General features: G+C 37.8%; 1 protein-coding gene across 1 annotated transcript; it reads right to left on the bottom strand.

Moving 5' to 3' along the window:
* Positions 1-1,461, bottom strand: LOC130046450 (uncharacterized). The gene has a single exon (XM_056144834.1). The coding sequence runs from the start codon at positions 1,459-1,461 to the stop codon at positions 1-3; it is 1,461 nt and encodes a 486-aa protein (XP_056000809.1).
* Positions 1,462-15,197: the final 13,736 nt, after the last annotated feature.

Raw genomic sequence — 15,197 nt, 5'->3', positions numbered from 1 at the left:
CTACTGATCATTGTTGTCGTGAGACGCCATTTTAATGTAACCAACTGCAGCAATGGCCATTTCTGAGGCATCACAAAAAACGTGGACTGATCTGTGAACACAGTTTTCCAAAGACATAGGTGCATATGTCCGAGGAATCTTCAAATTTCCCAAATGAACTAAAGAGTCTTTCCAACGCTCCCAAACTTCTATTTGGTCTGATGAGAGTGGCGTATCCCAGTCAATAGTGCTTTGAACAAGAGTCCTCAAAATATTCTTTCCCTCTATGACAACAGGTGCAAGGAATCCCAGGGGATCAAATATACTATTCACACAGGAAAGAATTCCTCTTCTAGAGCATGCTGTATTCTTTGACGTCACCTCAAAGAAAAAACTGTCATCATCCAAATTCCAATTAAGACCAAGACTCCGTTGACTTGGGAGCAGGTCCTTCCCGAACTCTAGATCTTTCATATCTTTGGCAAGATCTTCTGTTGGAAACGAACCCAAAACTTCCTCGCTGTTCGAAGAAATCTTATGCAGCCGCATATTGCCTTCAACCAGTAAAGCTTTCTGTGTTCGCCTTATCAAACTTGTAGCTTCGGATGCCGTAGGTAGCGACATAAGTCCATTGTCTACATAGAAATTGTCCATCACAAAATCTCTAACGTCTTGTCCAAATTCTGTTTCGGCATTCAGTACTGTTCTACGAATCCCGTAAGTCGCTACTGCCGGCGATGGCCGATTGCCAAATACATGGACGGTCATCCTGTATTCAACCATTGGGTTGTTAGGATTATTGTCTTTGAACCAGAAAAATCGTAGAAAATTGCGATGATTTTCTTTCACTTTAAAGCAGTAAAACATCTGCTGTACATCTGCCATCACTGCAACAGGTTCCCTCCGAAAACGCATTAGAACTCCAAGAAGGCTGTTTGTGAGATCAGGACCCGATAACAAGACATCATTGAGTGAGAATCCTTCGTATTTCGCTGATGAATCAAAGACTCCTCGCACTTGATCTGGTTTCTTTGGGTGATACACACCAAATATCGGTAAGAACCAGCATTCCTCATCATGTGACAATTGTGGTGCTAACTCAGCATGTCCATTTCTCAGAATGCCCTCCATAAAGGTGAGAAAATGTTCTTGTTTCAAAGGGTTTCTTCTTAGTGAAGCTTCCAGCAACTTTGCTCGTCTCAATGCAACACTTTTGTTATTAGGGAGTCGTGGTCGCGGATGGCGAAATGGGAGTGGAGCGATCCAATTACCATTTGCATCTCTTTGAAAACCATCATCCATAATGTTAAGAAACTGGTAATCATCAACTGACATCCCAGGTTTCTCATCGTCTTTGGTTCTTCGGAAAACATCCTTGCCGAAATTATCGCTCTCACAAGTTAAAGCATCTGTTGAGTTCACACCATATGAGACGTGATTGATTTCTTCTCTAATCTTGAATTCGTTGGTGCAAGGTGGCATCAATGACGCACGACCAGATCCCAGGAGATGAGTTTTGTACGTATTGATTGATCTTGGTACATGAGTCTTGCCAGGCTATTGGTACTTTGCGGAACGGAACCGATTGTGGGGTACCCTAAGGGGGAATCCACTGTAAAAAAAATTTGGTTGTAAAAATAAAATGCTGGACTTTAATCTTCTAGTTATATACATAATTGTGTCCACTGATGCTGGCCTAAGAGAAGTAGAGAGTTGTAAAAGAGAATACCGGGAGTTAAAGTTTTATTTTTTAAATATACAATTGTGTTCAATCATCTGACCTTTACTTCTGCGTTGATATCTGCAGTTAATGTATAAACTATGCTTAATTTTCGATTTGCATTTATTACTGATATAAAATGGATATTTTCTGCACTGGTTCCGTTCCGTTCCGCAAAATACCAATATCCGTGTGGATATTAGTATTTAACGGAACGGAACGAAACATCGAAATTCAAGTGTTTTTTCTACAAGTGCAAGTAGTCTGTTATTATTCAAGTGTTCTCATTCTTTTTAATCGCATCTTAAGACACCGAATTCTCTCACTTCTTTTTCTTTTGTGTTTTGTTTTTTTCGGGGGGGGGGTGTAAATTAATGCCACGTTATTTTCTCCTGTTTTTGGTAAAGCTTTAATTTTCATCGGTTTATTATTTGATCACTCTGAAAGTCAGAGGAATTGTTAATTTCAAAAATCAATATCCATATAGATATATATATAGGATTCCGTTCCGTTCCGCTAAATACCAATAGCCGTGTGGATATTAGTACTTAACGGAACGGAAAGAAACATCGAAATTCAAGTGTTACTCTACAAGTCCAAGTAGTCTGTTATTAGTTATTGTTAAATCTAGACTTGTATAGTTTATTTAATATTGAGCAGGCCAGTATTTAACTGCTGCTCAAGTCTCCAGATACTGTAGAAATTGTGGTTTTTATTATTCTGAGCATGACAGAATCTATTTGCTGCTGAAGAGTTTTACTGCTACATTGCTTATATATGCCTTATGAGTAAATTTGATTTTTCCCCGAATCAGTTCTTCATATGTGTATTCTAGTCTGTTTTTGTCTTGTTCATTATTTATTTAAATTGTATCATATCTTCAATATTTCCTTTACAATGTCATGTTGGATTCGGATGATTTAACTGGCATTCCTTGGGTGGCTCAGCAATTTACATGCAACTTGTTCGCATGTTTCATTGCTTTGTGGCCTTTTTTGTGCGTCACCTATATGATATTGTTAGTGTTTTTTATATGTATATTGGCTTGGATCAATTCTTGTAATTTACATGTTTATTAGCTCATTTGCAAACCTAGTCATTAGCAAACGGTTGTTTGTCCCAGCCAATTAATTTTGTATATTTTGGTCTTTTACGTCATTTTGTTTGAACTTGGTTTATTACGTCATTTGTTTGATCATGATAATAAATTACATGTTCACTTAATTAAAATGTGTGTTTTTCATTACACATTTCAATGATTATCCAATCACAAAAACTGAGCTACGGAATGCCAGAGGTTTTTGTTCATATATGGCTTTTTCTATTTCAAAATTGCGGAATATAAATTACTTTTGTGTCTTGTGGGACTGGAGGACTTGTAAATTCGTGTTGTGAAAAAAAAGAGGCTGTCATTACATTGCATTTCTTTTGGAGGAGAAAGCATGAGCAGAAACATAGACATTATGAACTCCCATAAGCCACATAGGAGAAGTGTTCACAACCTATTTTACACTCTCCACCCCTCAGATCCACTATAACTTTAAGAATCCTCCTGTCCCGACAATATACAAATATCATTTAAAGTATTGTAAACAGTTTCCAAGTATATTGGATAAACCTTGGCCATAGAGGAGGAGACACACTCACAACCTAATTTAACATTTATCATCCCTCTTGGATCCACTATAATTTTTAGGAAAATCATTGGATCCTCCAGTCCCAACAACATGCACATCTACAAATTGCAATGAAGCATTGTACAAAGTTTCAAGTCTATCTGATAAACCATGTAGGAGGAAAAGCGTTCACAAAATTTTGTGACGGACGAATGGACACAAAGTGCAAAAACAATGTCTCCTCCTGGAAGAGGGGACACATAATTAACAAGATGTGTTTGTAAACATACTCTGATGACAACAAAGGATCATATCACAAGGAATATTAATTTTCGATTCATATTACGCATTGGTCAAGATATATTGTGTTTTCTGAAAAGTTAAGATACACAACTTCGGTGCCAACAGAAAGGTCTTGTCACAATGAATTATGAGAGCCCTATCCGCATCATTCGAAAGTTGGGACAGGATAAAGAAATGCACTGATGCCACAACTTTAGTTGCGGGGACATAAAACAGCGGAAGGAAATTAATCATGATTACATCTTATTCTGTTTCACATAATCCTAATTAATCATGATTACATTTTATTCTGTTTCACACAATCCAAATATCTACACCGTTATTCGTATCTGGAATATACATTTTCACTTGAATTATAATTGAATATTGTTTAAGTCCCTATGGAGAATATTTAAGTGAAATCAAAACATACATACGATTAAAAAGAATGAGCATAATTGAATAACAAGAGACTAATTGTAGGTGTAGAGTAACACTTAAATTTCGATGTTTCGTTCCGTTCCGTTAAGTGCTAATATCCACACGGCTATTGGTATTTAGCGGAACGGAACGGAATCCTATATATATCTATATGTATATTGATTTTTGAAATTAACAATTCCTCTGACTTTCAGAGTGATCAAATAAAAAACTGATGAAAATTAAAGCTTCTACAAAACAGGAGAAAATAACGTGGCAATAATTTACCTTCCTCCAAAAATCCCCCCCCCTCCCCCCCAAAAAAACAAGAAAAAGAAAAGAGGCAATTAGGTGTCTTAAGATGCGATTGAACAGGTGTTAAAATACATCTTCAAAACCGAAGTAAATTGCAATCAAAAATTTCAGACATGTTCAAAAACACATGCATGTGTGTGAAAGCAGTTATTTCCACCCCCACCCCCATAGGAAAAAAAGATAATTCGTTGTCCTAAGATTCTGTACGATTAAAAAGAATGAGCATAATTGAATAGCAAGAGTCTAATTGTAGATGTAGAATAACACTTTCATTTCGATGTTTCGTTCCGTTCCGTTAAGTACTAATATCCACACGACTATTGGTATTTAGCGGAACGGAACAGAATCCTATATATATCTATATGGATATTGATTTTTGATATTAACAATTCCTCTGACTTTCAGAGTGATCAAATAATAAACTGATGAAAATTAAAGCTTCTACAAAAACAGGAGAAAATATCGTGCCATTAATTTGCCAAAAAAAACAAAACAACAACAACAAAAAAACCCAAAGAACACCCCCCCCCCCCCCAAAGAAAAAGAAAACAGAATTCCGTGTCTGAAGATGCGATTTAACACGTGTGAAAATGCATCTTCAAAACCAAAACAAATTGCAATCAAAAATTTCACGCATGTTCAAAAACACATGTATGTGTGTGAAAGCAGTTATTTCCACCCCACCCCCATAGGGGAAAAAAGATAATGCGGTGTCTTAAGATTATGTACGATTAAAAAGAATGAGCATATTTGAATAACAAGAGACTAATTGTAGGTGTAGAATAACACTTAAATTTCGATGTTTCGTTCCGTTCCGTTAAGTACTAATATCCACACGGCTATTGGTATTTAGCGGAACGGAACGGAATCCTATATATATCTATATGTATATTGATTTTTGAAATTAACAATTCCTCTGACTTTCAGAGTGATCAAATAATAAACCGATGAAAATTAAAGCTTCAACAAAAACAGGAGAAAATAACGTGGCATTAATTTACACCCACCCCCCGAAAAAAAAACACAAAAGAAAAAGAAGTGAGAGAATTCGGTGTCTTAAGATGTGATTAAAAAGAATGAGAACACTTGAATAATAACAGACTACTTGCACTTGTAGAAAAACACTTGAATTTCGATGTTTCGTTCCGTTCCGTTAAATACTAATATCCACACGGATATTGGTATTTTGCGGAACGGAACGGAACCAGCGCAGAAAATATCCAATTTATATCAGTAATAAATGCAAATCGAAAATTAAGCATAGTTTATACATTAACTACAGATATCAACGCAGAAGTAAAGGTCAGATGATTGAACACAATTGTATATTTAAAAAATAAAACTTTAACTCCCGGTATTCTCTTTTACAACTCTCTACTTCTCTTAGTCCAGCATCAATGGACACAATTATGTATATAACTAGAAGATTAAAGTCCAGTATTTTATTTTTACAACCAAATTTTTTTTTTTACAGTGGATTCCCCCTTAGGGTACCCCACAATCGGTTCCGTTCCGTTCCGCAAAGTACCAATAGCCTCTTGCCAAGACAGGTTTCTCCAATAATTGTCCAACCCAAGCGTAATTTCTGTCCATACGGTTGATTTCTTCCACCAATTCGTTGATCTACAACATGATGTGCTTCTACTATATCTCTACCAAGCAACAATAGTATTTCAGCGTTTGGGTCTAATGAAGGGATGAAGCTAGATATATCCCTCAAATGACTGTAATGTTGAGCCACGTCTGGAGTCGGTATCTCCTCTCTCACATTGGGTACGTTTTCACACTCTATAAGTGTCGGGAGATCAAGGGAACAGCTACCGTCCAATGATTCCACCACAAATCCACTGGCTTTTCTTCCAGTAGTACGAATTGTGCCTCCACATGATGAGAGTGTGTAAACTGTTGAGTCAGCTTGTAACTTGAGCAGGTCAAAAAATATAGGACTGACCAAAGAACGATTCGACTGATCGTCTATGACAGCATACATAGTTATGGCTTGTCGAGGGTCTTCCTTTGGAAATACTTTCACCAACAAAGTCTTAGAGCAAGATTTCCCATTAAATTGTCCTCCACAAATCTGTGTGCACATGGAGCCTACACTGTTATGCTGTGTCTCCCCGTCATTGCGTCTTCCATCATTTCGCATCTCCCCGCCATGATTTCTTGTGTTACGAACAAAAACATGTAGAGCTGATGGGTGATTTGTGCTATCACAGTCCTCGCATTTCACTTGAGCAGTACAGTCTCTTCGCTTATGAGAATGAGAATCACAACATTTGAAGCATATATTTTTCTCTTTCAGAAATTTCCTCCTTTCATCCAATGACTTCTGTCTGAATGCTCTGCATTTATTCAAGGAATGATATGTCCCATGAAGTGGACACTTTCTAACTGAAACATCGCCCATCTGAACACAGTCTGTTTTCTTCGTGGAAACTTTCTCTGGCTTCCTTCTCAGTGTGTCTGTTTTGTTGTCATAAGCAAAAGAAGGATTATTCCTGATCTTTGCTTGCCCCCGGATGAATCTTGCGAAAACCCTGAAAGGCGGATATGACACTTCATTCATAGTCATGTAGGCCACTGCTTCATTAGTCCACTTTCCTTGAATATAACTTGGAAGTTTCTTGACGATCGGTGTCACTCCTGAGGAACTGTCAAAATACGAAAGTAGACAGGAATAGCGCGAGTCCTCCTTAATGGCTTCTATCTCATCCAGAATGTCCGAAAGATCATACAACCGATGAAGGTCTTTTGTGGTCAATGTTTCAAAAGAGTCTAATTTAGTCTTCAGGGCTGACTCGATCATTTCTGGACAGCCGAAACGTTCATCCAAACGAATCCAACTTCGACGTAATGCGTGCTCAGGATCGTTCATGTTGGCGGCTTTAATGCTCATAATGTGACGTTGTGATAACGGTCCAGTCCATTTGATAAGTAGGTCTATTTCCTCGGATGGGGTTGCCTCAAGTTCATGCATGATTGCCTTGAAAGTATTTTTCGAAGTTGGGTAAAACTCAGGCTTGTCATTAAATGTTGTCAATCGAGACAAAAGCAAGTCTTTCTTTAAGAGAAACTTTGTAAGTTCAATTGGAAACTGCTGAGTTCTTGACACTGATTGAGTTCCATACATTTGATTTTGTGATGTTGGCACAAATGGGACTCCGTAGGTTTGGGACTGTGACCTTGACATGAGTGGAGCTGTAGATATACAAGGTTGTGACGACATAAATGGTGCTTCATATATAAAAGGTTGTGAAGTTGTCATGGTCACAGCTGGATGGGGTGATGATGATGTAACTTCCAATGGCTGTGGAGTTTCTGATTCATTTTGTTGTTCAACAGTTGGTTGATTTTGAAACACTGTCACTGGTTGAGTTTCATTACAAGTTGATGAAATGTTCTGAACATATGCACTTGTTCTTTTTTGAGAATTTTCAGTTTGTAAGTTTTCCAACACTGATTTAATGGAACGGCTTTCATCATTTTCGAAGACTTGTGCTTCAACTTCTAACTCTAATGCTTCACGTTTAATGCTCAGTAAATTCATTTCAGCAGTTAGCTCAGCATTTTCCTTGTCTGTAATTGCATGTCGTAGTGTCAGTTCTGCCTGTCTCTTCTGCAGTAGAGCTTGGTCCTCCGCAAATTTGAGGGAAGCCTTCAGGGCTTCTGCCTTTGCCCGCTTTCTTAATACTGCTGATGACTGACTTAGATTGTGTGACGATATAGTTTGCTTAGAAGATCTTGAAGCATTTTCTCTGAATTTCAGATCTTCAATTTTCAGTGTGAGTTTCCTCAAAGAAGTGTCCACCATCAAACGGTACCCTCTCAAAGTTCTGTTGAAAAGTTCCAGTTCATTGTCAGAATTATGCCGGTTTAGGAATTGTAAATAGTCCGAGCATTGTGTTTCTAATTCAGTCCCTAGTTTTTTAATTTCTGTATGCAAAGCGAGTAATTCTTCCATTTCTTCACGCGTTTTATCAATGCTTTTTAAACAAATGTCCAATGTGTTCCATGCCTTCGCAATCCGAGCTTGGTGCGATTTGATGAGGTCTTCAAAATGTTCTTGACCTTTATCCGTCAATTTTATATTCCGCTGAGGTCTCACATCTCCTGATGAATCCTCCATGTTTTCGTTTTCCAATAGATTTGGATCCATTGTGTAGTGTTAGTCAGGCCAGTTGTAATCCTTTTACTATTCTGCCCCGGAGGCAGTAGTATCACACTCACACACACATCTACTCAGCCTCATCTTCATGTATTATGGAATACATCACTTGGGAGAAATAAATATATTATTCAGAATTTGTATTGGAGTAACTGTGTACGATTGGTTATACTACTGCCTCCGGGGCAGAATAGTTTAGCTCACCTGAACTTTGACATGTTTCGTTTCTCGTAATGAAAGAGGGGGTTTTATGACTGCTCTTCCAGCATTAATCTTTGAAGACAAGGCGGAAGGAACATCAAGGCAAGGTAGAGGACCCCTAAGACTATCATAAATTTACTACTTTCAGTTTGGGGCTGTAGTGGTACCACTCGGTGGCTCCCTGGAGTCGGGACAGATTTTGAGTCCTTATTTCTACTAATTGAGGAGAGACAAGGACAATGTATCCATTGGTTGAGGTAGAGAGTACTAAGGAGTACTCGATGTCATGTAAAGAAGAGCTTTGGGATACCCGGAAGTATTGTTTAGCTCACCTGAACTTTGACATGTTTCGTATCTCGTAATGAAAGAGGGGGTTTTATGACTGCTCTTCCAGCATTAATCTTTGAAGACAAGGCGGAAGGAACATCAAGGCAAGGTAGAGGACCCCTAGGACTATCATTTACCAATTACAGTTGGGGGCTGTAGTGGTACAACCAGGTGGATCCCGAGGGTCGGAACATATTTCGAGTCCCTATTTCTACTAATTGAGGGGATACATGGACCATGTAGCCATTGATTAAAGTAGAGAGTACTAAGGGATACCCAATGCCATGTAAAGAATCCATTAAATATCTCCGCAAATAAGTAATATCTTCAATTCTGAATTATTGCGCACATTAATTGAATTGTTGATAGCATTAATCATTCCGCTGAATTGATGAGCGCTATAATTGAATTGTTGCTCTCTTCAAATGATTTCATTTATTGAATTAATGCGCGTTACAATTCAGTTGAAGAAAGCAATAATTCAATTATTGCAAGCATTAAATGAATTATTGCTCTCTTCAATTGAATTGTTGCGCGCATTTAATTCAATTATTGATATTATATTAATGCGTGACATCTCCATATGAGTGAAATATTCTCGTGAGGGACGTTAAACAACATGCAATCAATCATATTAATGCACGCAATAATATTGAATTGATGCTCTTCTCAATCGAATTAATGATATTGATTCAGGTGATGCACGAATTAATTCTCAGTTTAGAGAGAGAGAGCAACTACATGAATATAATTAGAGACATCTTCAATTCAACAAATCCACAGTAACATTGAATTGTTGCTCGCATTTTTTCCTGATATGAAAGCGTTGTAATCAGTTAAAGATATCTTCAATTAGAGAGATCATCAAATCATTTACATCGATCTCCAAATGTAAAGTTGCAAGCAATAATTCCACCACTTTGATGCGCCCATCACTGGAATCGATGAGAGCAATAAACTGAATTGATGTGCGCATCAAATCAATCATTGCTCTCATCAGTTGAAGTAATGGCACTCTAATTTTGACTGCATGCGGATAACTCCTGATCAGGATATAGGGCTCACGGCGGGTGTGACCGGTTAACAGGGGATACTTACTCCTCCTAGGCACCTGATCCCACCTCCGGTGTGTCCAGGGGTCCGTTTTTGCCCAACTATCTACGCGACGATATGTCCAGGATCCGTGTTTGCCCAACTATCTATTTTGTATTGCTTATAGGAATTATGAGATTGATCACTGTTCGTTATCTTCACCTTGCATGTATCAATATGGTGGATTTATTTCTTCAGCCTACACTACCTTTTAATGCTTGCATATTGATACATGTATGACTAAGCATGGCAAGCACTGTATGAGAAAAAGGGTTTTGAGGTTTTCCTTGTATATTCACTTTGTTCCATACTGTGGTCCCACCCAAAGTGAGGCAATAATTTGAGCAAAATTGAATTTACACTTCCTGTTGATGTTTGCAAATTAACATTACTAATCCTGGTCGGTCGCGGTAGCTCAGTGGTAGGGCCTTCGCTTCTTAACCGGAAGGTCGTGAGTTATAGCCCCGCTTATGCTATGGCCGCGTCACACCTAAGACCTAAACATTAGTAGCCATTGCTACTTCGCCAAACACTCGGCGTTTAGAAGTGGGATCTTTCTTATATGACCTTTAAACGGAGGTTCCCTCTCGCAGCAGGCATAGGTAAATGAAAGAACTCTCACTGCTGCGGCCCTGGGCACTAAGCAATGGTCTAAATTTGTGGTACGCTATTCGTGAAAAAGATTTTTTAAAAATGTCCAATAGATCCCAATCCCTTATTGTGGTTCCGGGACTGTTATTTTTGCATTTCATTAAGGAACCTTGGTTTTTTGTAGTTCAGTGGTTCTTCAGATTGGAGATCAGGTCTTCCAAGAGTCTGTTGGAACACACGGACCCCTGGACATATCGTCGCTGTAGAGGCAGACGGTCGTATGTGTATGCAAAGTTTGAGTTCAAACAAAAGAGAAAAACACAAAAGAAAAATCAGAAACCTGATCTAAAACTTTTGATATGGTACAAAGTGTCTGAATCGATTTAGAAACATATAAAAATACTTTAAATGTTGTTTGATATCTGTTTTTAACCCTGTTTTCACATATACGTCCTTTTGGTTTGTTAGTATTCAATCATTGTTTACTTTACTTAAGTTCGTAACTTCCACTTACCGCCATTTTAGATTATCCAGAATGGGAATGAAACAGATACTACGTAAGTGAATCATGTTCAAAAAATCATTTATTCATTCCATTTATAAAATGGAACACAGAAGTTTGTACATGGCTGTGTACTTCACAGGATGTACTATTTCAAAACAAACATATCTGAATTTGTCATTCAACAAAACACACACCCATGAATAGTGTGAAAAATACTTTCATTATTTCATCCCACAAATCAACATTAAGAATATCAGTTCAGCTTGCTAATCTACTAACATTCACAAATAATCGTTAATGGATAGCTACATTTATATCAGAAATCTTCGAAAATGTGATCTACAAAAACCAGATAGATTAATAGAACACGCATCAACATCGGATTACGCGTCAACATCAGAAAAAAGAAACAAACCTGTTTTGTGGGTTTGTTCAAATGGAATCATGTGAATAAAATGAATTCTTGGAACGCTACTTGGCAAAACTGACAAACAAAAACCACACAATACACAGATTATGAGATGCTCTACCGTAATCTTGAGTCAATCTGAACTGTCTTCTTCATCGGGTTCTTCCAGAACGTTGCACATATTCCCCTTGTACGGAAGCTGTGAGTAGAAACTCTGAGGAATAATGTTTTCCTTGCATAGATTCATTAGATCTTTCAACTTGGCATCTGATATTGGAATAAGGCTGAATAAAGGGGTTTAAGATGTAATTTTTCATGTTTCACAGCCTTGCAACACTGCTTCTTCCCTGAATATCAAGTGATGTATATTCTGGCTGACTGATTTCGTATTTGATAAATATCTTGGTAGGGTCTTCCTTTCGAAACTGAAATGAATGGATATTGTTCCATTTTACTCTTGACCCATCTTCTTCAAAAACCCTGTTGCCCATACAGTCATCTGTAAGACTTTTGAAATCTAATACACCTGTGTGTTTCAACTCCTTCACTACATACTTGGGTGGGTTTACTTTAGCATTGCGGACACCAAGCATCCAATCACTGGGAGAATACATATCTGCATGTTTTGTGGATCGTTCAATAGTAGCGTGAACAGAATCTCCCTCCATTTGTGAGTACCCTCTTTCAAACTAATTGCGTGTTATCTTTTGAATTGGAAGATTAACAACCGAGTAGAGACACATCCCACTAAATGGTAAATTTCTTTGTTGTCCGGTGCAACTGTCTGAATAGTACACCAGTTCATCGACTGACCCCACACTTTTATTGTAGTCAAGAAGACACGAAGCGCCCCATTTTCCTCGCTTTGCTATGGTTTCTAGATGTACCACATGTTGCAGTTTCTTTAGTAACTACATTAAATATAGTGAAGTTGTAAGTAGCAAGTTTTCTGCTGTAGTATAAGTCATATACTTGAGCTTTAGGAGTGACAAGTACCTTTTGCAAATCAAAGTTGATGGTTTTGATCATCACATTTTCAGTTGATCTCTTGCTTTTCCATCCTTGCTTCCTGCTTTAATTTTTCCAAATGCATCAGAAAATGCGCATCTATCATTATTTGGCCTATGAAACCATACATTGAACTCGGTACCAAATATTTTATCATACAGCCAATATTTATGTGCCTCATTGCAGTCCTTTTTACACTTCTCAGTGTACAAATTGTACATTTTTCTTATGGATAGAGAAATGTCCAAATATTCTCTCTCAGTTGATTTTCTACAGTAATGAGATTCTGTTCTTGTGAATGAACGGATGTGGTCTCTGATAAAAATTTTGTCATCCTCTGAAATTTTGTTCTTTGGAATGTTTTCCTCTATTTTCTGTTGAAGAGAAAGGGTTCTTTTTTTTCTTTAATGCGTACGTAACTGTTTTCTCACCAATATCCAAAGTTCCTAAAAGTGTCTCCTTGCATACCTCTACCTTGCTCTCATCTATAGGCAAATAATAATGAATAGTGTGTTTTCTTCTTCATTCTTCTTCTGGATTTTTGGTTTTTCCACGCTTTTCTGTCATTATTGCATGACACCTTATGAAATCTCTTTGGCGATCGTATGATAGATTCCAGTAACTTTGAAATATATCCAACCTCTGGTCTTGACATTTGTACTTGCATTTGCAAGTTGTTTCTTTCTATGTTCTCACAAAGATATCACTGCCCCTGCAGTTTGTGTATGCCTTTTCTTTATTGCAAATCAGCTTGGCTTTATTTCTTTTCCATTCTGTTATGTTTCTTTGCTTTTGTCTACATCTCAATATACTAGTCGTAGAAGTAGATGGTTCATTAAGTCTGCTATTGCAACTGTCTTCACATTCATTTTCACTAGTACAGATATTTTTTTAATCTTTCTAAATGTACGTTTCATATTTTTTCTTCCCCAGAGAACTTTAACTATTAAGCCATTTTCTCTTACCTTCACCTGGAAGTACATATTCATCTGAAGAATCTTCAATTAGATCGAAACTGCTTTCATATATGTTGTACTTTCTGCATCTTGTGAATCGTTACCTAACGTATGATTAGATTATGTCAATCTACGCTCTGCTCTGTTTCAACTGCTGATTCTGTGTTGTGCATGATGTATTTCGCTGATTCTATGATGCCTATGGTGTCTTTCGCTGATTCTGTGCTGCCTATAGTGTCTTTTGTTGATTCTGTGTTGTGCATGATGCCTTGCGCTGATTTTGGGTTGTCTATGGTGTCTTGCACTGATTCTGGGTTGCCCAAAGTGTCTTGTGCTGATTCTGGGTTGCCCAGGATGTCTCTCGCTGATTCTGGGTTGCCTATTATATCTTTCGCTGATTCGGGGTTGTCTATGGTGTCTTGTGCTGATTCGGGGCTGCCCAGGGTGTCTTTCGCTGATTCTGGGTTGCTATGATTTCTTTCGCTGATTCTGTGTTGCCTATGGTGTTTTTCGGTGATTCTATGTTGCCTATGGTGTCTTTCGGTGATTCTATGTTGCCTATGGTGTCTTTCGGTGATTCTATGTTGCCTATGATGTATTTCGCTTATTCTTTGCTGTCTGTAGTGTCTTTTGTTGATTCTATGTTGTGCATGATGTCTTGCGCTGATTCTGGGCTGTCTATGATGTCTTTCGCTGATTCTGTTTTGTTCATGATGTCCTTTGCTGATTCTGTGTCCTCGGTGTCGTTTGCTGATTTTATTTTGGTATTCACGTCGTCTGTGTTGTCGGGTGTTCCGCCATGTCTATTGATCTGTGTGAGAACTTGCTTTCTTACAGTTTTTCTGTATTTTGCTAGGCGTATTATGATAACTACTATCAGAATCATAATTTCCCCCTTCGTGAGCCCGGCATAATATCATATCTTCATCACCGTCAAAGTCTTTTTCAGTTTCAGTCATATTTAGGCTAAATATTGCGCAAAGTTACCAGTTTCTAGATGTTCTTTATACGCTTTGTTGTAGTATTTTATCTTATCAGACAGTATACCAATTCTTATTTTAACCTTCAGTACCTAGCTTTACCACATGAATTTTACTTCAACCGGCACCGAAGGATGAAATACATGGTCTTTAAAGGTTGTACAGGCCAAATTAGAATTGTTCAAACTAATTTCCTGCTGAATATGTCGATTCGATATATCCTTATGACAAACGGGATGAGCTTTTCCATCGTCAACTTCCCATATTTATGTACCAATATTCCATTATCACCTGCATATGGTGTTTATATCTCTCAACTGATTCGATGCACAAGAACTTGTTATACGTATGATCAGTTTTGAAATCGTGACACGCTACTTGCAAACAGATTGATGTTACAGGGGTTTAAACAATCTCGTGTGAAGTCAGCATTTCGCAAATTCTTTGGTTGTTATAATGATCTAGTTTGCCGATACAACCTATCATTGGGTCAAATGCTGTCTGACGTGTTTCATACCAATCTATTTTGTATTGCTTGTAGGAGTTATGAGATTGATCACTGTTCGTTATCTTCACCTTGCATACCAATTGTTAGGCAGTTCTTGGCACACTGATTTGACTACCGATT

The sequence above is a fragment of the Ostrea edulis genome, chromosome 1, assembly GCF_947568905.1.
Source record: "Ostrea edulis chromosome 1, xbOstEdul1.1, whole genome shotgun sequence".
Lineage (NCBI taxonomy): Eukaryota > Metazoa > Mollusca > Bivalvia > Ostreida > Ostreidae > Ostrea > Ostrea edulis.
This window is presented reverse-complemented; position numbering and strand designations above follow the sequence as displayed.